General features: G+C 36.8%; 1 protein-coding gene across 4 annotated transcripts in view; it reads left to right on the plus strand.

Moving 5' to 3' along the window:
- The window catches only part of Nek11 (NIMA related kinase 11), a 267,941-nt gene that overhangs the window by 92,385 nt on the left and 149,444 nt on the right, over positions 1 to 26,112 (plus strand). For all 4 annotated transcript variants that reach the window (XM_010625448.2, XM_010625451.2, XM_010625449.2 and 1 more), the window contains 7 exons: positions 3,658 to 3,807; positions 3,919 to 3,997; positions 6,573 to 6,658; positions 8,959 to 9,078; positions 12,040 to 12,133; positions 14,774 to 14,881; positions 16,708 to 16,822. In XM_010625448.2, coding sequence (XP_010623750.1) covers positions 3,658 to 3,807; positions 3,919 to 3,997; positions 6,573 to 6,658; positions 8,959 to 9,078; positions 12,040 to 12,133; positions 14,774 to 14,881; positions 16,708 to 16,822 — 752 coding nt within the window. The remainder of the gene's footprint in view (positions 1 to 3,657; positions 3,808 to 3,918; positions 3,998 to 6,572; positions 6,659 to 8,958; positions 9,079 to 12,039; positions 12,134 to 14,773; positions 14,882 to 16,707; positions 16,823 to 26,112) is intronic.

Consider the following 26,112-nt stretch of genomic DNA (forward strand, 5'->3'; position numbering starts at 1 on the left):
ATATATGTATTTAAATATATATATACACATACATATATATATAATATATATATGTGTTTAGATTACAAGTACATTAGATTATATAACAAAATGTGGTCAGTGTAACTTTAAAGGCATTTTAAAAGAGAAATATTGGATAAGAACTAATGCCAAACATGAGGTGATGTAACATGATGTTTTTCTGTGCATTACCTCTTCTCTCTGATCTCTGTTTTTTTATTAATAAAATGAGTTTGTAACTAGCAAATCTTTATATTCCTTTGTACCTCTACTATTCTGTGAATATAGAAAAAAAAATTTTTTTTGTTGTTTTTTGAGTCAGGGTCTCACTATGTAGTGGAGACTGACCTGGAACTCACTGTGTATCCCAGGCTGGTCTCGAACTCACAGTGATCCTCCTGCCTCAGCCTCCCAAGTTCTGGGATTACAGACATGCACCACCACGCCTGGCTAGAAAAAAACTTTTGAGGTTCGAATTGTAGACTGTCCTCTGACAAAATAAGTAAATATAATGGGTAGTTCATTAATATAAATATTTTATACATTCTGAACATAGGCAAAAATATTCAGTTCAGTCTGATGATTATCTTTTACCAGTAATATACAAGAGACTGACCGAACTCACTGTGTATCCCAGGCTGGTCTCGAACTCACAGTGATCCTCCTGCCTCAGCCTCCCAAGTTCTGGGATTACAGACATGCACCACCACGCCTGGCTAGAAAAAAACTTTTGAGGTTCGAATTGTAGACTGTCCTCTGACAAAATAAGTAAATATAATGGGTAGTTCATTAATATAAATATTTTATACATTCTGAACATAGGCAAAAATATTCAGTTCAGTCTGATGATTATCTTTTACCAGTAATATACAACTTCTCTTATTTCAAAGAAAACATTTTCATGATATAACACATACTAACTTGGTATTTTATGTCTGTTTTTATTTTAACAAGTCTGAGGAATATATGTAATTACTGTACTGTAATTTTTAATTTTGTTTCTCTGCTGGCTAATAATGTTGAGTAATTTTTTTTACTACTTAGTAGCTGTTGAGATTTCATTTAGTATCTGTTCAGTTCTTCCACTGGATTATATTCTGTTCTGAATGATTATTGGAAATTTAATTATTTGATTAAAGTTTTACATATACTGATTGCCAATCTTTGATAGATATTTGAATCAAAAATATTTCCACTCAAAAAAATATTTTCCTCTCTGGATTTTCCTTGTTATTTTCTTAATGACATCTTTTCATGAATAAAAATTCATAATTTTATTGTGAATGCCTTTTGTGCCTTAAAGAATCTTTGCCTACATGAAAATATTCTCCTGTTTTCATTTAAAAGTTTTATGATTTATTTTTCCCAGCTAGCTAAATGTATAACTGGTGTTTGTTTTGAGCATATGATATGAGACAGAAATCTGAATACATTGTTTTCCATACTGATATTCATTTGACCCAGTATAATATGCTGAAAAGACCATGTTTCTACCACTATGCAATAGAGCTTATGTTTTCATTAATCAAGTGATTTGAATTTGTGTAATTCTATTTTCAAGAACAGTTACATTTTGTTCCAGTGGTCGTTTTTACTTTGTACTATATCACATTTTCATAAGTTGTATAATTTTATAATAGAACTTGACATTTGCTAGCATTTCCATGTAAATTTAGAATCACCATGTCAGTTCCTTTTAAAAAGTCCACTAGGATTTTGATTGTTACTGCCTTGGGTCTATAATATTATGAAATGCTTTTCTCCATAGCTGTCAAAATAATGATATATTTTTTCCTCTAATGAAGTATATTCTATTAATTGATTTCCAAATGTTAAGTTAACCTTGTGTTGCTGAAATGAAATTTACTTGGTCATACTGTAGTAGTTTTTAACATGTCACCATATTCTACTTGCTAATATGTATGTGAGCATCAGTGTTTCGAGTTTTTGAATTTACTTTCATGAGGAAATTCACCTCTATTTCTTCTTTCCTGTAGGATATTTATTGTATTTTATTATTAATGCTTTTCTAGTTTATAAAATGAAGAGATTTTATAAACTGGTGTAATTTATTTCTTAAGTGTTTGGAAGAATTTGCTAGTAAATCCATCTGCTTCTAGAGTTTTTGCAGTGGAAAATGTTTCAATTTTATAATGTTAAATAATGGCTAGTCTCTGTTTAAGAGGTAAGAGACTATTCAGACTTTTTATTTCTTTCTGCATTGTTTTGGTAAATTGCATATTTAAAAGACTATTCATTGCACCCAAATTGTCAAATTTATTAAAGGAAAACATGTTTACAATGCTTCCCTAATACTTTCTAATATCTGTGAATTCTATAGTGTCATATCTTTTTCCAGTTCCCATTATTATTGTTTTCTCTTTTTGTTTTCTTGATAAATCTTACTAGAAATCTTTTAAATTTGCTTAGTCTTTACTAATTCTATTTTTTATTAAGTTTTTACTTCATTAATTTCTGCTGTTTTAAAAAATGTCTTTACACTTTCTTTGGTGTGATTTGTTATTTTTTTCTAGATTATCAAGTTTACTTTCATCACAGATTTTAATCTTTTTTCTCTTTTAATATATGCACTTAATACTTTCATTTTTGTTATTTGAATTTGCATTACCTATACTCAATAAGTGTTGTTATTTTGTACCTTAACTAGCTTTCAGTTAAAAATGTTTTCTAGGCTGCTCTCAAACCTACAATCCTCCTGTCTCAGCCTCCCAAACAACTCATGTTATAGGTATGCATCATCATAGAACCTGTCTCCAAATAAAAAATAAAAAGACTGGAGATTTAACTCAGGGCAGATGTCCTGGATTCATTCCCCCGTACTTCACCCTCTACCACACAAATTATAATGATTTTTGTTTAACCTAAGGATTACTTAGATGTACATCCCTTAATTTCCAAATGATTGAGATTTTGTAGTTTTTTTTCCCCCTTTATTTCATTTTTCTGTCTTTGTCCTAATGTCTAGCTTAGGTTCAGAATGGTCAGAGAATATGCTCTCAAAATTTTGATTTGGGAAGCCCATTGGGGCTTGTTTGACTCCTAGTATGGTCAGTTTTGATAAATGTTCCATGTGTCCTTGAAAATAACTTTTATTTTGCCAGTATTTGGTGCATTTATGCCAATTTGTCAATTTCAGTAATTGTGTTGTATAGATTTTCTCGATCCTTACTGATTTTTTTTGTCTACTTGTTTTGTCACCTATTGAAAGATGTGATTGTGAATCATTGTGTTTGAGAACTTATTTTTCATTTTAATTCTGTCAATTTTTGCTTCATACACATAGAATTATTTTGTGTACTCAGATTTAGAATTTTTATGTGTTTCTCATGGCTATTTCTCTATCAAGTCCATCATTTTAGTCTCAGTAGTGATTTCTACTTTAAAATCTACCTTGTCTGATACTAGTGTAGCTACACTAGCAGTATTTCAAGAAGTGTTTGTTTGATACATCTTTTTCTAACAACCTTCTTGTGTTCTTATATTTAAAGTTTATTTTGTGAGCAGTTTACATTTTCTATTTAGCCTGATAGTCTTTTTAATTAAAGTATTGCTCCTTTATATTTAATGTAATTATATTTGTACTTTTATTCATTATCTTATTTGCTTTCCATATGTCCCACTTATTCTGTTCTTCAGGTCATTGGCATGCATTTTATATGAGATGTGTTGTATGAATCATGCATTCACTGGCTCCAGTTTCTTGTCCATTGTTTTAAAAATTGTTGAAGGCAACACACCTTCACTTCCTGAGAAATATTCAAGAGAACTTAACACCATCATGGAAAGGTTTGGAAATAAATCTGTTATCTCAGAAATAATTTTAAATTATGTTATTATTTTTAAATGAAATTATGTTTTAGTTAATTTGAAAAATAATTTTCTTTTTGAACATTACAGCATGTTGAACAAGAGTCCTACATTGAGACCATCTGCCATAGAAATTTTAAAAATCCCTTACATTGATGAACAACTACAGGTATTTAAAATGAATAGAATACTAGGGAAAAGGTATTAGCATTTATTTTATGACTTGAGGATATGCCACTGGAATAAGATGCATTAAGATTCAGTCAAAAAGAAAAGAGGAGCAAGATTAAAAAGAAGCTGAGAGAAACATTAGTCAAGACAGTCTCTTTGCAGAAGATGGTACGTACATCCTGCTTCCCTAGTGCCACTGGGAATGGGACCTTAGGGCTCTGGTTTCTTCCCTAAACCCCATATCCAGCCTTGTGTCTTGTAGATGAACAGTCCCTACCTCAGTATGTTAGACTATGTCTCTGCTAGGAAAAGAATATACTAATAGTAACACTAAAATCTTGAATTTTCATTGAGCATTTATTATTCCACTTCTTTGTTATATAATTTAATACTTAACATTTTATTGATTGAGCTTATTTTGTTTTTCTGTGGATTTGAAAATTTAATATGGAGGATCTGCCTGAGGTGGTAAGAAAAAAGCAAATGATTCTTCTCTGGGGTGGGGGGTGCTTTTCTTTGTTAACTTCCCAAGCTTTTGCAGTGCTAATCCCTCAGGCAGGTTTCCTTTGATTATTTTTATTTATTTATGTTTTGGTTCTGGGGACTAAAACCAGGGCCTTAACACCTAGCTAATCCCCAACCCTTTTATTTTGAGATAGGGTCTTATTCAGTTGTCGAGTCTTGAATTTGTAAGTTGATTAGTCTTGAATTTGCAACCATCCTGTCTCAATATTCCAGGTTATTGGGATTGCAGCTGTGTCCCACAACACATAGCTCGCTTTCCTCTGATTTAATAGGAACTGCAGAATAACTTTTACAACTCATTAAGTAGGAGGAACCAACATAGTAAAAATGGCCATACTCCAAAATTTATTACACAGATTTAATGCAATCCCAATCAAGATACCAATAGCATACCTCACAGAACTAGATAAAACATTCCTAAAATTCATTTGGAGCTAGAAGAATAGACTAGCGAAAACAATTCTGGGCAACAGAGGCAAGGCAGGGGGCATCAAAATCTCTGACCTGAAATTGTACTGCAGAGCTAATGTGATAAAAAAAACAGAGTAATCTTAAATTGGAAGCTTTAATAGCTTTTATAGTAACCTTAGTAGAAACCACAGAGCAGTCATCCATCTTCAAAAATGTGAATGCCTTTCATTAGGGAGCCGAGTTGTAAATGCAAAGAAAACAGATGATGGTGATTTGTGGTCACTATTGAATTTTGAAGTCTGTGCTGACACTGGGAAGACCAGAATGAAAGGGACAGACACGGTTCCTGTTCTGAAGTTTGACTGCTAGCGAAAAAACCTAATGACTAATAAGCAAACAAATGATCTCAAACACTAAGGAGAAAGTAAATAGGACACTTTAAAAAAGCAGGGGGGAGTGGTTAGAGAAGAAATTGGTGCCAGTTCAACATCAGCAAGCCTTCAAGAAGCAGCAGAATCAATATGTAAGTCACAGAGCACGGTACCGGGTCCAAAGGCTCTGGGTTATCTGGTATTCCCTGGAAGCAGACAGAGAAGGGAAGGTTGTAATGCAAGCACCTGCTCCCAGGGGAAGCTGAGAAGAAAGGAGGGCAATGTGGAGAAGCCAGCTGATGTCCTGAGTTCTTTCCAGCTTGCCTTATGTGCTTTTGCAGCCAGCCTGTGGATAGTCCTCTGAGAGACATTGGTGGTAGCTGTTGGGATCAAAAACACCCTGAAGCAGCATGAGGGTACAGAAGGCAAAAAAAGAAGGGGGGCAGGAAGTCCTAGGGGATCTTCCAAGAGTCGGATGAGACAAGTGAGAGGCACTTGCCCTGGGGAAAGCTTAAGGTAACACCGAAAGCTCATAATTAAGATAAATAAATTTTAATGCAATAGCTTAAAAATCCAAATTAATCCTAATAATTCCTGGCAATAAGCAAAACATCTAAACTTTAAGAAAATAATCCAACAGGGCCTGAATTAGAGCAGAGTACATAGAGTTGTGCAAGTTCATGGTTGGATATTTATTTAAACCTTTGATATTATATTCTGTATAGCTTTTTGGCATTACTTTTGATTTTTAAGAGTAGGACATATTTGTTGAGAGAAAGATAGTGTCTGTCTAAGAGAGTAAGAAAGGAACCAGAAGGTAGGTTGCCCTTTAATTTTTATTTTCAACACAATAGTATATTAAAATATTATTAATCTTGGAGGCTGAGTTTTTGTAGGCCTCCTGTACCAGAGGTGGGTATTCCCTTTGCCTCAGCCTAGTCCTGGACAGAGGAGCATGCATCTTGTCTATCATAGGCTGCAGTGAGAAAGGCTTGTGTGTGATTAGAACTGAAGGAGGCTTGTGTGTAGAGGGGACCAGGGAGTCATAGGGCAAGGTGCTGCTGAAGAGGCCTGACCCTGAAAGATCTCCCATAAGCTTCAATGAACTTTTATGTGACCCTTTCAAAGGGAACTGTAGTTACTGTGAGCTTTGTTTACAAGCTCCCTCCCATGCTCAGTAATACTCTGAATCAGAAAAGGAACATCATAGTTTTATGCCCTTTCATTGCTAAAGAAAAGCTGTTAAGGGTTTTTTTTCCCCCCCAGCACCTGATACATAAATATTCGGAAATGACTCTGAAAGACAAGAATTTAGATTGTCAGAAGGAAGCTGCTTATATAATTAATGCCATGTAAGTAATTGCTTTGTTTTTTAAAAGCCCACCCAGTGTAAATGTTAAGTGCATCTATCTTTAAAAATCTATGAGGGCTAAGCTGACTGCATGGCACTTCCTAGAATTCACTTAAGTGTTGCCAAGAAATTAAAGCACTTCAGGAATGATTTCCAAAGCTGTTGCCCCAGGTGGTAGCAAATTGCAGTCATAAAAGTTTAAACCACCACACGCTTGCAGAGCTGCAGGATAGCTCTGCAGTTGCCTCCTAAGTGCATAGAAAAATTAATATTGCAAACAATATAATATACTAATATTTATGTTAGTGACCTCTCCATGATAATAAGCATAAATGGCTTTCATATGTTGTTTGTTTAATGTGAACTGGAAGAATATCTGCTTAAGGAGAATATTGTTTCACCCTGGGACAACTGAAAATAAACTAAAATTAATTCCTTGTACTATACATATAAATATGAACTACAGAAAGTATGCTTCCCAAAGAACTATAATGAATTCTTGGCCTAACTTTTCTTTTTCCTCATTCAAAATTTTTGTGCTGCAACTTGCAATAGCCCATAATACAAGGCTATATAGGAACATCTTTGTACAATTGTGTAGGCTGTCCACTGCACAACTCCAGGAGATTTTTTTTTAGAGAAGAAATCTATAATTTTGTTGAAAGAGCTCTATTTAATCTCATAACGACCCAAAGAGAATAGCAGTCCCTTCCTAGAGGTGGGAAAGGCATCGAGGACCCTCAGCAGATTCACCTTAACGGTGATCTAGCCACACACACTCTTCTGGCCCTCAGCTGAATGGTTTCCTGCCTGCAGCATGTTTGTTTTGTGTACTTAGATTCAGACTAAGGAAACTAGCCCATCACAGACATCTGTCTAATGCACAATCTCTAGTTAAAGTGCGCTGCATCTTGGTGGGGATGTGGGTTTGTAAATTTTTAGGCATCCTCATAATAGCCTTTTTTTTCTTGGGCTACCATTTATTCTTTCCAGAAAAGTTGGAACATCTAATTTTATTTTTTAAACTAGAGATATAAAAGTAGGAGATATCTTTTAAAATATTGAGCTAATTTTAGCTATGAATTTGCACTGCAATTATGAAACAGTTTGCCTGACACTGTTTATAATCAACACTGTGCTAGAATCCAGTTGCTAGGAGGGTACTTCACATTATGAAATATTGATTTCAATTAGTCTCTCTTATTTCCAAGATCTATGGCTTTGTTTTAGTAGATCTGTTTGGTCTTACAAAATAATGGATATGTATTCCTGAAAAATTGCACATTCCTTGGAGGCTCTGGTCTGGAGGATATTCAGAGGGATAAGAACTCCTTATAACAGTCATTACAGTTTTCTCAAGGAAGGAATTGAGTGCAAAAGGCATTCCTCAATACTGGGCCCTTATCAAGTTAGAAATAGAAGTTAATTTTATTGATAATTTGGTTATAGGTCGTTCAATGCCAGGATAATGTAAGCATGCTTCTTTCATGGAATGAACAGGTTCTTAGATAATATTGGCTAGCATTTGGGAAGCGGCAATTACTGTACACTTAACTCTAAAATTTACTTTACATGGATTTACTCACTTAAATGTAGACCATCCCTATGAAAGAGATACCTTTTTCTTTAATAATCAGAGAATTAAGTAACTTGCTCTAGAACATGTAGAATGTAACCTATGAGCTCAGCTTTGAACTCAGAGAGTGTTATTAACCTGTGTGATAAATCACTATACCATCCTGCCATAAAATACCTTTTGAATTAAGCCTAGATTATAACTCATATTCAGTAAAAATTGGCTGTTACAATACTATTATTTTGGGAGACTTTTTATGTACACATATATAAATTCTTATATAATACTGTAGCACATTCTTTAGATGGCAAAACAGGTTCAGTTTTTTGCCTACAGCTACAGAGCTAGAGTGATGAAGGTGGAATTCAAACCCTGCTTAACTCCAATGATTATATCTTTATCCACAAGCTTGATTTACTCTCTGATGGCTATGATCCAAATTTGTCTTACATTATAAAACCAGTCCTAGGCAATGAAATGAACAGGAATTTGGAAAGCGCATAATTTGCTTTTAAACAAAAATCTAATTTGAAAAATATTGCTGATTAACTTCAAGTCCTAGTTGGCTCATTACCTATGCAGTGCTTATTAGTTTTGGTCTGGCCTGTCTCAAGATGTTTTTGGTTTCTCAGTAGTGTACTGCTATGTCTATAAAATATTTGTTTAATTTTTCTTAGTATGTTTGTTTTCTTAGTATGCATGTGGGAAATCTTTATTATTTATAGGCAAAAAAAGATCCACCTGCAGACTCTGCGGGCACAGTCGGAAGTGCAGAGGATGACGCCAAGAGAAAGAATGCGGTTGAGGAAGCTTCAGGCAGCTGATGAGAAAGCCAGGAAGCTAAAGTAAGCTGCCTTTCCTTGGATACCCGGAGCCTTGTTGAAAAGAGAACTTCTATATGAGCTGGCAATCCTACTTCTGAGTTTATATCCAAAGGAAATTAAATCAGTGTGTTGAAGACATATCTACACTCATGTGTTCATTGCAGCATTATTCACAGTAGCCAAAATATGGAATCAACCTAAATGTCTGTGAAAGAAATATGCTGTATATATATACACAATGGAATTTAGCTTAGCCTTGAAAAAAAAAGGAAATGTCATGAGTTTCTACAGCATGGATGAACCTGGAGGACATTAGGCTAAGTGAATTAAGCCATTTATAGAATGACAAATACCATATGATTTCATGTAAATGTGGAATCTAAAAAAAGTTGGACTCAGGGAAGTGGAGAGTAGAATGGTGAGTCCAGGAGTGGGTAGGGAGCTGTTAGACTGGAGAGATAAGTTCTGGAGATCTGTTGCCCATCATAGTGATAAAATAAGGTATTCTATGTATGAAATTGCTAGGATGGCAGGTTTTAAATGTTCAAAAAATGTTTGTGAACTGATGGCTATGTTAAATAACTTATTGTAACCATTTCACAATGTATACATGTATCAAAAATATAAATATAAGCCTGTGCACTATAGATATAAACAATTTTTATCGGAACTTAAAGCTGAAATAATATACATGTATAAAGGGTTGGAGTTTCAAAGAGTGCTAAACTCTGAATTTCTCAAACTGCTTTTTCAATTATTAAATTTTACAATTTTTAAATTTTTCTTCTTCCTTCCTCTGCCTACCTTTTGAAGCTTAGGAGTCCCAAGCAAAGACAGAAAAGACCTACTGCAGATCTGTTCATTTTGTGACTATGTTAAGATATCTCAAACGTGATTTAGACGCATCCTTGTGCTTCAAGCAAACATGATGCTGAACCAAAGAATCTAAGAGACTGTTTTCCCTTAACACATGCTTCCTTAACAGATTTCCACCAAAGTATATCCTGGGCAGTGGTGTGCTAGTAAATGTTGAGCAACTAGCTCAGGTTTGGAGGTAGCTGATGAGGCTACTGTTTCGGTGTACGTACTCCCTTATGAGCAACCAGTGTGATATAACTGAGTGTTCATTTGGGAACCTGCATACACAAACTGCTCTTAGGACCCAGTATGAATTGGCTTCTCCAAACCAGTATGACATTGAGCGTGGTTTTTACTGGGAAAATATAGTCACACAAATTGCTTGAGTCATTATATTAACTCAGCCCCAAATCTATTTTCTGTTTTTTTCTTTTATTAAGTTTATTGGTACATTTTAGGTGTACAGTACAGTCGCATTCATTATTAGGATCTTTTACCTTTACATGATAGGTGGTCTTGGTTCTCATTTTTTCTCCTTGTCCCTGCCCTCCTAACCCTTCTCCATTTTTGGTGGGAATGCAGACTGGTGCAACCACTATGAAAATCAATATGGAGATACCTCAAAAGAGCTGGGACTAGAGGTTCCATTTGACCCAGCCATCCCCCTTCTGTGAGTCTTTCCAAAAGAATTAAAAGAATCATACCAGAGTGATATATGCACACCCATGTTTATAGCAGCACAGTTTGTAATAGCTAAAAGTTGGAAACAGCCCATTTGCCCATTATTTGGAGATTGAATAAAGATGTAGTTTTTCCATAAAATGGAATACTACTCAGCCATAAAGAATGAGAAATTAGATACATTCATAGGAAAATGGATACATATTGAGGATATACTCCTAAGTGAAATAAATAAGTCACACATGTGTAAATACCAAATAGTTTCTCTGATGTGAATAAACTGTAATAGTACATAAGATCCTAATAAGATTACTGACATTGTGAAATGGGAAGAAAAGGGCTAAAGGTGTAGGGAAAGTGGGAAGGGTAGGGGAAAGGTAATAAGAGAAAAAATATGAGAAAATGAAAAAATGGAAATAAAGTGTTTGTAAATGGGGAGGGGAGGAGGGGGTGAAGGGAAGCTCCAAATCTATTTTCAACCCTTAAAAACATTAGTATCTCCAAAGCAATATGATTAACATAATTGGCTGATGGTAAAAGGAAAATTAAATCTGATAGGAATAGATTTAAAAGGCAAATTTAATAATTTACATATATATATTGCAAATTATTTGTTTTAAAACTACTTTTGTGGATGAAAGAAAGTCCTAAATCTTCATGTGACACAGTAATATTTTTATATTACTACAATATTTTTACATTACTGTAATATTATTTAAAGGAAATGAATTTTACATAAAATATGATCTTGATTTTTTTAATGACTTGGATTAGGATTTTGATCAGTTTCTAGGATTCATGAGGGATTGTGTATTTTATCTAGAAAATGTTGTCAGAAGAGTTAAAATACATTTATTTTATGAACAAGATAATTATACTAAAAGTATGTTCAGTGAATTGCCAAAAAAAAAATCTAGGTATAAATTAGCATACAGATAATCATACGAATTTAAAGCTTTCTTCCTGCTTAGTAGCACATCTGTTAAACTCATCTCTCCTATAGTAGAGCAAAGACAATATCTCTATAGAAAATTCTCCTTCAGTGATTCCCATATATTTTTCCATGAACTTGATATGTAGCTCTGTTTTTCTTGTTTATGGGTTTGTTGTTGCTAAAAGCATTTTTCTAATTATTAGCATGTGTTAAGCACTGTGCTGGGCATTTGGGATACCCCAACATCACACTCAGGATGCACAGGGATGGCTGTCCTTTTCTTTCTGCTGCTTTTGAGGACATCTAAAAAGGAATAAGAGGCCAAAGCATTCTCATGTGTGCTTTAAAAGGAAATTGCTGGTTGCCGCGCCACGCAGGAGAGTGCTGATGGCCTGGCTTCCTGACCCTCCTGTCTGCCTGCTGAAACAAGAATCACACTTCACTGTGTGATATAGCTATTATTTCTAACAATTTGAAGTTGTTTTTCTACCTTCACTTTAAATTTGCAGAAAGATTGTGGAAGAAAAGTATGAAGAAAATAATAAGCGGATGCAAGAATTGAGATCTCGAAACTTTCAGCAGCTGAGTATTGATGTACTCCGTGTAAGTACCAATTTACTGTAAAGTTTGCCTAAAACCTTTTCTTGCTGCATGTTCTTGAGGCTCATGGGGCCAGTTGTGTAGTAAAGGGGACAGAGTAGAAAACAAAAGCACCTAGGCCAACTTTGCCCTATTCCAAAGAGGGTTCTTTAATGTAGACCAACAATGGGTGACAACACTAACACAAAGCAGCTGTTGATCACTTGATTCTTCTGTCAGATATTGAGTGGCTGCTGTGTTTGAGATAACTGAGTTGGCACTGAATGCATAGTTGGTGGGTTAAAATGATTAATGTAGCAGAACAAATATGTGTATATCTAATTTTTAAGTCTACCAAAGCTATTGGTGTTTAATATCTTTAGTTCACTACTTTCCTGTCTCATTTATATTCTTTTCTTTTTTCTTTTGTCTCCTATCCATATCATTGTACACTATGTCAATAGCCTCATTCAAACTTAAATATCTGGTAATGAAGAGAGTTACAGGTTTACATGAAATGGACCCCAAATTCATGCCTCTTGTGTTCCAAATTCTGACAAGTGGGCAACATTTTCACTAATGGCTGAAATGCCTCTGTAGGCCTTGGTGTAGGTTCTGATACTTAAGGTAGTCTTTTTGTGGTCATATTTGGTCAACTGACATCAATACTGACTTCATAGCTCTCTGGTAAAAGCACCTTAGGGTGGAGACATTTCTAGTTGTTCATTCAGTGGAGATTCCTAGGTCTGAAAGAGATGTTTTTCCTTTGGTAGGAAGAATCAGCCTCCTAGATGTTATAGGACAATCCCCTGAATGCTGAGGTTGGTAATCTGCTGTTTCTTGGTCAACAGAGGGCTCCAAATCCTGGACATGCAGGGACCCTCAGTAGGACTCAGTCACTGCTGGACACTTGTTTTCTGTCCCTCTCTAAGGGGAAAAACTGCTAGTGATCTACTTTTCTCAGTTGCATAGGGGTTTGATGTGCTTTAGACTTCTAAAATCCAAAATTGGATCAGAGAGCTTAACCTCCTCGAATTTAAGGAGTTTCACTCTGTTTATTGGACCAGTTAGCAGCCAGTGTGGGGATGCTGATAATAGGTATTCCTGTCCAACCCCCTTCATACCCATCTGGCACCCTGGTAAATAAGCCAGCTGTGGATCTGTTGCAGGCCCCAGGGGCTTGGGAGAGGAGGTTGTTCCAGACAGGGAAGCTGGTAAGTAGAGGCATTGCTATTAAATGAGCACCAGTGTCAGCAGTAGAGTTGGATCCATCTGAAAACAGTCTTCCACTCCCCCAGACACTTCCTAGGCCCTGCAAGAATAATCTTTGGAGACAGATTTTTATTCCTGATTCTGTCTGCTTTGTCTCCATTAGACTGAGAGTTATATATCCCCACAGATATGGGCGAGGAAGCTAGTAGGATTATAAGGACTCTGTGTTTACTGAATATAGACTACCTGTTTGATCAGTGTTGGAAACAGAGCTGCTTTTTTTCTGGAATGTTAAGGACCCCTGATTTTAAAGATTTTCTCCCTAAGATGGAATTTGAGAACTATATACATACTAATATTTGTTATTATTAAACCTAAATGACTTTTTCTTAGAGTTACCATATGGCAACTAAAAATGTAGTTTCAAGTATAATTTTAAATACAGCATCTGATAATTTACTTAGTGTTTATGCTTTTCCTATTTGACCATTAAAGATAATAATTTTTGGTTCTTTTTGTTTCTGATATAGTTATTATCAGTGTTATAATTATACTTTATGATTTCCTGTCCTTCCCTCCTATGAATTGGGCCTTTTGGAGGTCCTGAAGTACTAAAGATAACCCTGATACCATATGGCAACTAGAATCTCAAGAGATTTTGTTATCCATATGTTATTCCACAGAAAGTGGGAGCCAGCCAAAGCATTCTGATCTTGGCCCAACTCAGACAAAAAAGATTTCACAAAAATCCTATGAGTTCTTGACTCTCCCCTTCCCAACCCCATGCCCTTTCTATCAGCAAGGAATGAGAAGAGCAGGTGGGGAAGTGCTCAGTGCTGTCCTGGCCAGAGACCTTAGTTTATCCTTTGATCTTCCCAGATTTAATGCCAACAATGTCTCTGGCCCTGAACTTTCCAGAAGCACATTTCCCAAGTTTATATGCTGTTGGGAACAGGAAATGCTCCTGGCAGAAGTGAGGCTCTTGAGTCTGTTCTCCTTGAAGGCTGTGTCCTCTTCCCATCTGGTTCAGGCCTACACAGTTGCTCAGCACCCCCAAGCTTCCTGCTCTCTTTCAGGGTATGCATCAGCTGTTTCCCTCTGGCCTAATGTTAGCCTCCCCACCTTCTCCCTTTCAATTTCTGCCTCATTTCAGGAAAGCCTTCTGACCTCTCTGGTTCCCAATCAACTGGATTTCCTCCAAACCCTTCCTAAACTTAAAAATGGACCCAAGTCACCCATGGATCTTGTTAAAAATGTAGATTGCTTTGGTCTAAGGTGAGGCCTGGGATGTTACATTTCTATCAAACTCCTGCTGGTTCTGATGGTGCTGACACAAGGCCATGCTGAATTAATTATGGATAGAGTAGGGCTCTGGAAAGCAGCAGTTCATCTCCAAATGAAGGAAGACCTGGAAAAACCACTGATAAATGGTCCTTCTTATAATCTCTTTAGGAGAAAAAACATTTAATGGGAACAGAAGAAAAGAAGGAGCGACCTCAGGAAAGACTTTCTTGTTCGCCCCAGGAGGAGGATGAAGAGAGGAAGCCAGGAGGGGAAGAGGCAAGTTTAATCACATTCATAGGCCCAAGAGTGAGGCAGATTTAATGATATTCAGAGAGCAGAGGAAAAAGAAAAAGCAAAGCCAAACACTTTACAGAAGGACCTGAGTGTTTTAAACATCTTAGGAAAAGACATTGTTGAGCTAAAAAAGATGAAATAAGATGTAAGAAAGAAACTGCATTAATCAGACACAAGAGGCTAAAGAAAATGTGATAAAGAAGAACAGGAAGATAGAAATTCTCCATTCTTGAGTACTTTCCCTTGCCTCTACATGTATTTATGATCTGACTTGTTCCTAATCTCATTGGGGTCCTTCTAAGTTCCTTCTTCCTTTTCTCCTGCCTTGCTGAAGCAAGCCCCATTATATTGTGTTTGAGAAGCAATTGGAGAGAATCAGAGATAAGGGAGAGAATGGACTTCTTATGTCACAAAAACTCTTTGAGGCATTTAGAAGAGTGGTTTGCTTTGTTTTCTAGACCCTAACTGAAATGTTTTATTTTGGCAGGAATTTTCTGCTTGGTTGCATTTGGGTTTTGAAATCTTAAAGCACAGCTGGGTGTGGAATCATGTTAGGAATCGTTTCTTTAAAGGATGGTGGCTTAAAAACAACTAGATACCATAATATACAAGACAAATCTGTTTGTGTGTTATCCTATGGCATAGAGTTGTGCTGGTGCTAAAATTGGGTTTCTGTGAAAAGTGCATAGCAGACTGGATCTCCATACATGGAGAGGTAATGATGATCAAAGACCAGATCAAGTCATTCTCTTTTGAAGAGACGCAATTATAAGAATTCTATCTGTTATCTTCAAAGAGAACCTCAGTAAATCAAAGCCAATTGAGAGCTTAAGCATTTATTTTTCAAATAACTTCTGAAGTACGTGTAAAGACACACTTCATGCACTCTGTGCTCTTTGTTCTTAAAGTTCTCTCTGTGCTGTTACTGATCCTTTGAAATTTGGAAACCAATGTGCCTCCTGAAGCACTTATTATACAGTACGGAAAATGAACTTCTTAAAGCACTTTGTGACCCTCCTCTCACGAATGCCACACCACAGTGTGGCAGGCTTCTTTTTAACCTACTCATTTAAGATTAGTTTGGACTTTCTTTTTAATTTCCTTCCTAGTCAAAAGACACTCTTGGGATGATTCCTCATGAAAACCATTTGTGAAGAGAAGTATGAATTCTGCATCAGATCTAGGTTGCAAACACCCCCATACCCCCCACATCACCACCCTAGAGAAGAAAAGGCAAAGTAATTTGTTAAAAATATCTATTGATATACATGGGAGGTTTACCTTTTATTTTTTTTTCTCATACGGTCTCTCAGAACTTTTTCCTATAGGAAATTGGAATTCATAGGATTGCAAAAACTTTTAAAGCTAAGACAGAATTTGGAAGTCATTCAGGTCAACACCTGATTTTGAGACGAGGAAACTGAGCAGAGCTGGGATAGGGTGAGGTAAGTGGACTCCATGGTGCAGAATGGAAGGAAGTACTCGCTTCTCATTGCAGATGGACCTTCTACTTGCCCTTGGCTGGACACTTTGTCCTTAGACCTTCTGGTCGACTCTAGTCATGGTGCTGAACCTTGGCCCCATGGAGTTAAATGGTTTGCCCAAGGTCATCTGTCTCATTAAATCAGGGATGTTTCTCTTATCCCAAGTTAATGTCCTGACATTTAAAAATGTTATTGGATTTAAGGGAGAGGATTAGGTAGGCTTTTTTTTTCCTAAATAGTCCTCTAAACAAAAATATTATTTCATTGTGCTAGTGCTTTTTCCTTCTCTCAGCTTCTCATGAATTGTTAATTCCCTTTCACAAGGAATTAGATGAACCAGTTTCAGAGAACCTGCCAGAGACTCAGCCTATTCCTTCCCTGGATCTCAATGTACTTGAATCAAACATAGAGGACACCATAGTTGACCTTGGATATCACGGTATGTGTTTGCATCTGCTGTCAGCGGAGTCTTGGCTGCCTCTATAGTGGTCCTAGCTGACCTCTGTGAGAAGCCCTGGATGTGTGTGACCACCTGCCATCAGCTTGCCAGAGCTGGGCTGTGATCAGTATGATAAGCAGGGAAATTAAGGGTTTTTCTGACCTCTATCATCATCTCCTCTCTTCCGCTTCTTCATTTTCTTCTTTCTTTGCTTCATCTTCATCTTCCTTCTTTTCTTCTTTCCATTTTTTTACAGTACTGGGGGTTGAACCTAGGGCCTTCAAACTGAGCTATTTCCTTATCCCTTTATATTTTGAGACAGGGTCTTGCAAAGTTGACCAGGCTGGGCTAGAACTTGCCTCTCCCTGGTTCAGCCTCCTAGAATGCTGGGATTCCAGGCACTCTGTATCTTTATAGTAATAGAAATGAGTTGGGAGCTCACTTTGTGAGGGGTTCTTCCCAGTGGGTTAAATTAGATTGTCATTAACATAACTCTGAAAGAGAGTAGGACTGACAGTGCATGCTTTGAAGAACTGTTGCCCTCCCTTGTAAATAGTTTCTGTGGCCCTCTTAAATTTAAACGGAAGAAACGGCTTGCAATAATTGTCAGAAAATTAAATTCCTCAGAGCTGTCACCCAACTGGAGGTGATGCATCATCATCTAGGTTAAAAGCATGAGTTTTGGGGTAAATAAGCTGTCCCCATAGAAAAGCCCCTGGACTTAGTGTCTCTAGGTCCTAGTTTCCTGATCCATGAAATAAAAATAATAATAACTCCTATAAGGGTCATTGTAAAGAGCAAATGGGATGAGGCATTTCAGAATGATCTTAGCTTGGTGCCCAGCACAGTGGAAGGGCTGAAGAAAAAGCAGCACTTTGCAGGGAGTTTATTCATATGGGGCCTTTTCATTCTTGTGCACCAGTCTTCACAGTGCCTAAAATAAAGTTCCAGGAACATTATAAGCACTCAGTAAATATTTCATGATTGAATGAATGAGTAGATGAAGAAATGAATGAATGATATGTTTGTCTAGACCTGTAAGAAGTTGATGCCAAAATAGGACTCAAATATATGATTATTTTTAGGGAAAGTACTTTCAAGAAAAGAAATAGGGAAGGAGAGTTTGGTAAAATGTTGTTTTTGTTTGCAAACTCTTTATCAAGTGATAAACATAACTGTGGCCGTCTTTCCCATACAATTACAAACATGGCCATCTTTTCCAAAATTGTAGAACGACTTTCATGAACCAAAGCTACCCCAACACACAACAAATATTTTTAAAAATTATGCTAAGTAAAAGAATCCTCACATGAAAGTTTAGACTTAATAGCCTCATTTCTCTTGTCAGAGCTAAACAGAAGAAGAAACAAATCTCCAAACAGAAAGGTTGTATCTGAGAGTTGTGTAGAAATCAGAATTGCAATCTGGGACACCCATGGACACCAAGAGGGCCTTTCTAATGTCGAGAGAATAAAGGATAAGTTGTTTCTATTAGGATAGAGAAATCTACACAAGTTATTAGGGAAAAAGATTTATTGGTACTTTCAGTGCTTGAGAAAACTGGCAAGCTCTGATTGGCAAGTGGCAGTAGTTATCCTATACATTTAGTCTTAAGGCCACAGTTGGCAGTTTCACTAATTGCTAAGAAAAACAGTCTTAATGATAATGTAGACCATTTGGTAGAATTGGCCTTGTGGGGCACTGCCTGCTCCTATTGTTTGCCACCTGAGCATTTTCTCCCTGTGGCTTCTCAGCTCTATTTTAGATGGGTATGAAAAGAATGTGTTCATTTTTTTTTCTCAAGTTTCTGCATGAAGGTCTAAACCAGAAGTATTTCGTTACAGTGATAGAAATGAGGCTAGTGGTTGCTGAGGGTGACAGTGGTGGCAGTAGGAATTGACTCTAGAAGGGTATGGGGAATTTTTGGTGGTGTTGGAAAAGCTTAATATCTTGACTGTCGTGATGGTTACCCAGATTTATGTATTTTTCAAAACTCATTGAACTCTCTGCACTTTAAATCAGTGCATTTTATTGTCTACAAATAAAGTTGATAGAACATTGTTAAGACATAAGAAAAGAAGAAGAAAGAAAATAATCACAGGAGTTGCCCATTTATCTGTCTTTATTTTTGATAATGAATGGAAAGAGATGTGGGTGAAGTTACAAAAAAAAAGAAAATAACTGGGATGCTTGATACTTGGGATTCTATGTTCTTAGCCCAGAAAATGATGCTGGAGTTTGGGGTTTTCTCTAATGGCAAGCAAAATTGCCATCTACAGTATTGTCATCTACAAGGTGTGTTATTAGAATTTGGGGGACTTTTCTCAGGAGGAAAACTGACTGAAGATGGGGGGACAGGATCTTTTGACTCATATATCCTTTTTACAGTTGGAAGGCTCACATTTGATTAGCCGAGAACCATGCTAATAAATATGAGTACCTACAGCCAATTTAACAAAACTGGAACAAAACCCAGATGCCAAAATCCAGCCTTTGATGGAAAAGCTGGTGGAGCTGTCTGGCTCTTTTGCCCTCAGAAAAGAAGACCAAAGGCCAGTTGTTAGCCCACATTCCCAGATCTCCCATTATTTCTAGAGCTTTCAATGTCTTCAAGACTTGATTTATAAACACAGATTGGTGGTGGTTTTATTTTATATTTTTCACATAGGTCTTTACATTACATTTGTGTTTTATGATAGTATTTCTACTTGACTCTGATATTCACACTAATTTTCTGAGTTCTAGAGGATAACTAGAATGAATTTAATATTGAGTAAATATGTGATAATTCTTCACATTTAATAATTTAGAGCATTCCTTTGATGTGACAAGTCTTTAACTGAAACTTAGATTATATTCAGTTTGAAAAGTTAAAGGGGATACAGTTAACAGCTGCCCAACAGCAACTGTGCTGTGGTGGCCTCACCAAGCACAATAAGAACAAAACATTTGATCCCCAGGATGTCAGATATCCAGAGCGAAAATCAGTACCCATGGACATCTCAAGATAAGTTTCTGACTTGAGAAGGCTATGTGTGATCCTGTGGTCTATCCCTTAGCTAAGTATAAATTATATGTAGTTATTAAACTAAGGGCCATACCAGTAAGGCACAAAGCATCTTTGAATGGCCTTGCCTGACCCATCATGGCTCAAGTTTGGAATGAATCAGTTAAGCAGAAAATTAAATAAACATCAATCAGGCTTTAAGACAAAATAAAACATACATATAATAAAGTGAAATTTTCATATCATGTGTGTTCATATCATATGTGTTTCACACTGTTTTGGATATCCTATGGTATGGTTTTCCTCGAGTTAATGAATTTATTTTCTACACATGCAAGTCTCACAGTTGTGAATGGGGTTGTTGTGCTTACTGCATGGAGAGCATCATCATGATGCCCAAAGACAGCTCAATTGCCATATGACTCAGGAAGGAGAATGATTTAGATCTGTGTTTGAGTCTTGATTTTCCTATGTGCTAATGTGAAGATATCAAGCAAGACATCAATTTCTCTGCAGTTTTTAAATTTTTTAGCAACAAAGTTAACATCAACCTTAGAATTTTAGTGTATTGAGTGAGATATAATACACACTAGATGGTTGTGGCTGTACCTGAATCAATTAATGATAGGAGCTGTTTTTACCAAGCCAGACAGAATATTTAGATGGAATTTACTGTCTCTAATCTACCTATTGGAACCTAACTCATCTTTTAAGATCTGGATCCAGGGCTTCTTTTTTGGTTTGACTATTCCTGAGGTCTCTTACCAGCAGTACTCCTTGATTACCTTCAATAATTGTCTTTTTCCTTTTTGAGAACTCCCACCTTTTGTGGCCTTAGTATAACATGGCTTGTACCTGACTTGTGCCCTAACCTGGGTTCTAAAGTTGAGATTGCTTTGTTAGCAAACCTTTTGAAAATCGTTAAAATGGATGGTTATTTATAAAAATTATAGATATGGGATAAACAAAACAACATAAAAGAAAAATCTGTCCAAATCTTACTCAAGTGAGTACTTTTACTTTAAGACTGATACTATTTGAGTGTGATCCTCCAAAATCAGGTGTTGTCAGTGTTCGAGGATGACGCCAATAGGAGGTGATTAAATGATGGGGACGCCTTCATGAGTACAAGTGCAAGCCCTCATAAAAGAGCTACATGAAACTAGTTTGTCACGCTTGCCTTTCTGCCTCTGGACACAGTGTTCCTGCCCTCTGGAGGGTGTAGCAATGAGGTGCAATCTAGGAAGCACAGAGAAATCCTCAGACAACCACATCTGCCAGATCTTTCATATTAGACTTGCAAGCCTCTTTAACTGTTGAGAAATTAATATCTATCCTTTGTCAACTACCCAGTCTATGATGTCTTGTTATAGCAGCATAAATTGACTAAGAAAAAAATAAGACCTGTAATGACAGTTTCTTATGCAGATTTATGGAGTGTTATATCTCACACATCTTAGGTGAAAGTGCTCTAAGTTGGGTTGCACAACTCAGAGACAATTGTGACAAGGACTCATGTCTGTATGCATAAGAGGAGTTTGAACAATTATGCTCCTGATATATCAGAGTGGGGAAAAAACAGTATCTCTAAATATGTTTTGTTTTTCTTTTGGTACCAGGGATTGAACTCGGGTCCTTACATTTGCGAGGCAGGCAGCAGAACCACTGAGCTAAATCCCTGGCCCTATAAATATGTTATTTTAAATTTGATAATAAACTAACAAAATGTTGCACATAAACATTTATCTTTTTAAGTTATATCCTCATTGAAAGGGAATGTGATGCTCAACAACTAGGCCACACACACACACCCAGAGGTCTGACTGGAGATTTTATTCAAGGGGTGGTAGGAGCGGGGGGAGAGGAAGAGGAAGAGAAGAACAAAGGAAGGTCCTTTTATCAGTTTTGGGCTAGGCTATTGATTATTAATGAAGAGTGAGCTACTTTTAACCTATCACAGGGCAGGTTGCCTTTTATGGGTCCAGCCCTGCAGACACAGGTTTCAACTTCTCTGGACCACTGTGGCCTTGCGGGGAGGAAAATCAGAGATAAGGGCATGAGGTCATTTTAGGAGCCAAGAAGTACCAGGAGAATGCAGCCTGTGCTGGTGGCATCACAAAATACTTTAACATAATCAATTCCCTAACCCTCATTAGTTTGACATTTAGGTTTGATGTTATAAGAAAATGGGGCAAGGTTTTAGGTTTTCTGTTTCCTTACAATTAGACTTATACTGTAATTTATCCAGCCTAAAATATACATTTTTTGCTCACATTAATGTTAACGACATTGAGGTACATCAAAATAGATGACATATTAAATTTCACGTGCAGTGTTTTCTTGGCAGTACATAATGTAACGGTGCACCTTAAAATTGGTAGTGTTTCTGATTCAATAAGATAAAGTATGGTATTTCTCACCTGTATTAGTCAAACTAGACTAGGTTTGCTATTGTGACAAAAAAAAAACCACAACCTATTAATGTAGATTACAAGGGTTTACACCTTATTCCCATTAAGTCTTATGTGGGAGAGAAATCTCTTCAGGGTGACTTTACCCACCCTAAAGTGACTAAGGACCCAGTTTTTTCGTGTTTTTTACTATTACCATCTTAACATGTGGTTTTCAATGTCCCCGCAGCTGTAGGAGTGTGATGGAGGTGGAATACTCATGTGTAAATTTTTCAGCTTGGAAAACATTTCCTCCCAATTTATTTGACTAAAACTAGTTCTGTGGTTCAACCTCCTAGAAAGGGAGAAGTACAATCGTGCCTGTGCCCAAGAGAGAGAGAGAGAGAGAGATAGAGAGAGATCAGATACAGGGTAACACTGATGACCTGTTATAGCAATCTACTTTAGTTCCCTGACTCTGACATTAGGATAATTAACAAAACCCAAATATATGAATGGTATGTGGCCTGTGTTTCAACTATACAGGCTAATTTCTTTACCATTTTTTAAAACAATGAACTACTTAAATCAAATATAAATTAAATACACCTAACTAGAGTTCACAAAGCTAATGACAAGAACAATTTATTTTTCAATCTTTAAACTTATGGTTAAGCTCAAAAAGCAAAACTTTCAGTATACATGAGGCATTTAAGAAGGTTCTTAAATTGTTTAATTCAGTCATTGATATGTAATATTCTGTTCTGGTGCCACTTGGAGCTTTGTCAAAATGACTAGTGAAGAAGGCCATATTTGTAAGGAGATTATATATAATCTATCTTAACTCTTCATTGCTACCAGTTAAAGGAATTTATTATGGTAGGCAGAAAAGTGGGTTTCAAAGATGGCTCTATATGTTGGGCTACATGCAAAGATGAATTAAGGTTATGACTGGAACCAGGTTTTCTGATCAGCTGATTTTAAGATAGGAAGATTATCCTGATTCTTTGGGCCTCTCAGTATAATCAGAAGGGTCTTTAAAAATGGAAGACAAGGGCTAAGGATTTAACTCAGTGGTGCCACTGCCTGCCTTGCAAGCACAAATTCCCAAGTTCGATCTCCGGTACCAAAAAAATGAAAACAACAACAATAAAAATGGAAGACAAAGAGGGAAAAAACCAAGAGGGGCCATGTGAGAAGGGCTTGGCCCCAGCTTGCTAGCTCTGAAGACATAGAAAGAGGCCAGGAGCCAGCAAAGAAGGTGGTATCTACAAGCAGAAAAAAGACAAGGAAATGGACCCTTCCTGCACCTCCCCTCCATGAAAGAAAGGTGCTCTCCCAGCAGTGGGATCTTGATTTAATGAGATCCATGTCAGATTTCTGATCTACCAAGCAAAAGATAACCATTTTGTGTTATTCTTATTTTCTCAATTTGTGGTAATTTGTCACAATAGCCATGGGAAATGGATTGATCTGTATATCTGTTTCCAGTCAAATCACCACTGTATTTATTTGTATGCTAGCTTTTTGTGGAAGTGATTGAAATATTTTGCTTGGTGCTTAAAGTAAGACTTTAATTTAGGTGCTTGTGATAGGCATTTAACTTTGTCTTCTCTAACCTTTGTAAAGGGTTTTTTTCTTTCTACATTTTGTAACAGTGAGGGTCATAATCGATACCAGGCCCTAATTGTAGGTATAAGAGCCTCCTAGCATTTCCTGTCAATCTCATATTTTTTTGACATGAAATAGCATATTTCCAGAAAAAGAAAAAGAACTTACTGGCAAAGAACAATGACAGTTCTATCTAACACACTTTGTCACTATGACAGAGTCTCCCACTGACTTATCATTTTAAAATATTATTTAAAAACTATGCAAAATAGAGACACTGTAAGCCTACAAAAGGGTCCAAAGTGATTATCATGTTTCATAGTAGTATATCTATGTGTGATCAGTATACTAAATTTCACTTACTCTCAACTCAGCCAATTTTCCCTCCACTGAGTGCAGAGAAGTGTGTCTGAGCATTTGGCAGTGCTCATTGCTTGCCACAGGTGATCTTATCTCTGAGCGTGCAGCATGGATTCTTCATAGATTCGCCTTATTGCTATGTGCATTGGTGTCTGCTTTGGGGAATATGTTTGTATGAATACGTAGCATAAATACACACACCCAGCCTCCCAGCAAAGCCTCATCATCATTCCCTGCTAATCCCTTCACTCATCCAGATTGTTTTTTCTGGCCTGGCCCTCTTAATTTATTAATGGAAGGTTTTATTATTAAAGATTAGCTGGCAAAGCAAGTATCTGTAGATGAGTTTAAGACATTTGTGTTTTTCATTGCAGTTTGCACTTGGGTGTTTTGGGTTGTAGAGATCAAAGTGACTTACCCTTTTTATATCTCAAATTGATTTTCTCTCATGAGTCTAGAAAAAATGAATAAAATCAACTCTCCTCCATGCTTAATCTTATGTGATCTTTTTTTTCCTGGCTTTGAATTTCATAAAATTAACCCCATTCCTTCCCTCCACCCTCCACCTTCCCACAGCTCCATTTTCAGATGAAATAATTTGACAGTTTATATAAGCAATTGCTTAAGAACATGTGGTCTCAAACTATATATTTAGCTTCTTTTATTTGTGAGATGACATGTTTTGAGTAAGACCAATCTCTGTGTGTTCATAGCACCCTGAAAGAGAAGTTTTAGTAATATGCTTGAGAGGGCTAACAGTTGACTGCTGATTAAGAAAAAGCAGATTTTGAGACATTTAAAAAAGTGTTTCCCTTTGCCCTGTAAGGTCTTTGTCATTGATGAGGAGAGTGGACCTGTGCCCTGATCCTCCTAGCATGTTCACCAGCCATGATCTTACCCATCCCTAGGAACTCATCTTGTGTTTTGTTTGGTTGGTTTTTGGCAGAACTGGGGACTGAATGCAGGGCCTTCACACCAATCTGTATTCCCAGCTGTCTGTCTGTCTGTCTGTCTGTCTATGAGACAGAATCTTGCTTTTGTTATTTAGCTCATATTGGGCTCAAACTTCCAATTCTCTGGCTCAGGCTCCTAGACTGCTGGAATTACGGATGTGCCCCACCCTGCCCAGTTTTCAGCATTCTTTAGAACCTTCATGATGCAATTCCATGCCCTGTCTCTTACTTTTTTACTATCAGGACATTGTATTCCTAAGGTCACCTTCTCAGCTTAAGATTCCATCCAGGAAGCATCATAGTAGAAGCCCATATTTTCCATTGTGTTCGTGCTGTTCATTGACTCAAATCTTCAGAGGTAGTGCTCCTGAGAAGTGCTCACAGCACAGAAGTGGGTTGTAACATAGCAGCTGAGTCAGTAAGCTAGTCCTTTGTTACTCAAAATGTGGTCCATGGACCACCATCATTAGTATCTTAAGAACTTGTTAGAAAAATCAAATTTCAGATCTCATTCTAGACTTATGGTAAGGGGAAGTACTTTTAACAGAATTGGAGTGGTTTGCACACACAGTGAATTTGAAAAGCACTTATTTAAACTCTGAGCCCAGTAATAGTTTGGACCATCCCTGTCTTGTTCACCATTTTACCCTCACCTGCTTATGCAGTGACTGGCTTTAGTAGGTGTATCAGAAGATAACCAAGACAGAGTTAGAAGCACAGGAGATGTACTAAGAGTATTGTCGATTGAAAGAAAAATGGCAGCAGGATCAAGAGTAGGTAGAGAGCCTTCAGCCCGTGAAGAAGTCTGACACTTGTGAAAGATGAATGGAAAGGAAGTGAGGGTAGGAAGACACTCAGATTGCAATGGAGCTCTGAGTAGGCCTCAGATGGCACCATGGGCACCAGTGATTCAAAGGTTTTCCACAAGGGAATGCGGCTTTGGGTAGAAATGCTGTGACCCGCTCTCTC

Source organism: Fukomys damarensis, unplaced genomic scaffold (assembly GCF_012274545.1).
Source record: "Fukomys damarensis isolate Sample0158 unplaced genomic scaffold, DMR_v1.0_HiC HiC_scaffold_37, whole genome shotgun sequence".
Taxonomy (NCBI): Eukaryota; Metazoa; Chordata; class Mammalia; order Rodentia; family Bathyergidae; genus Fukomys; species Fukomys damarensis.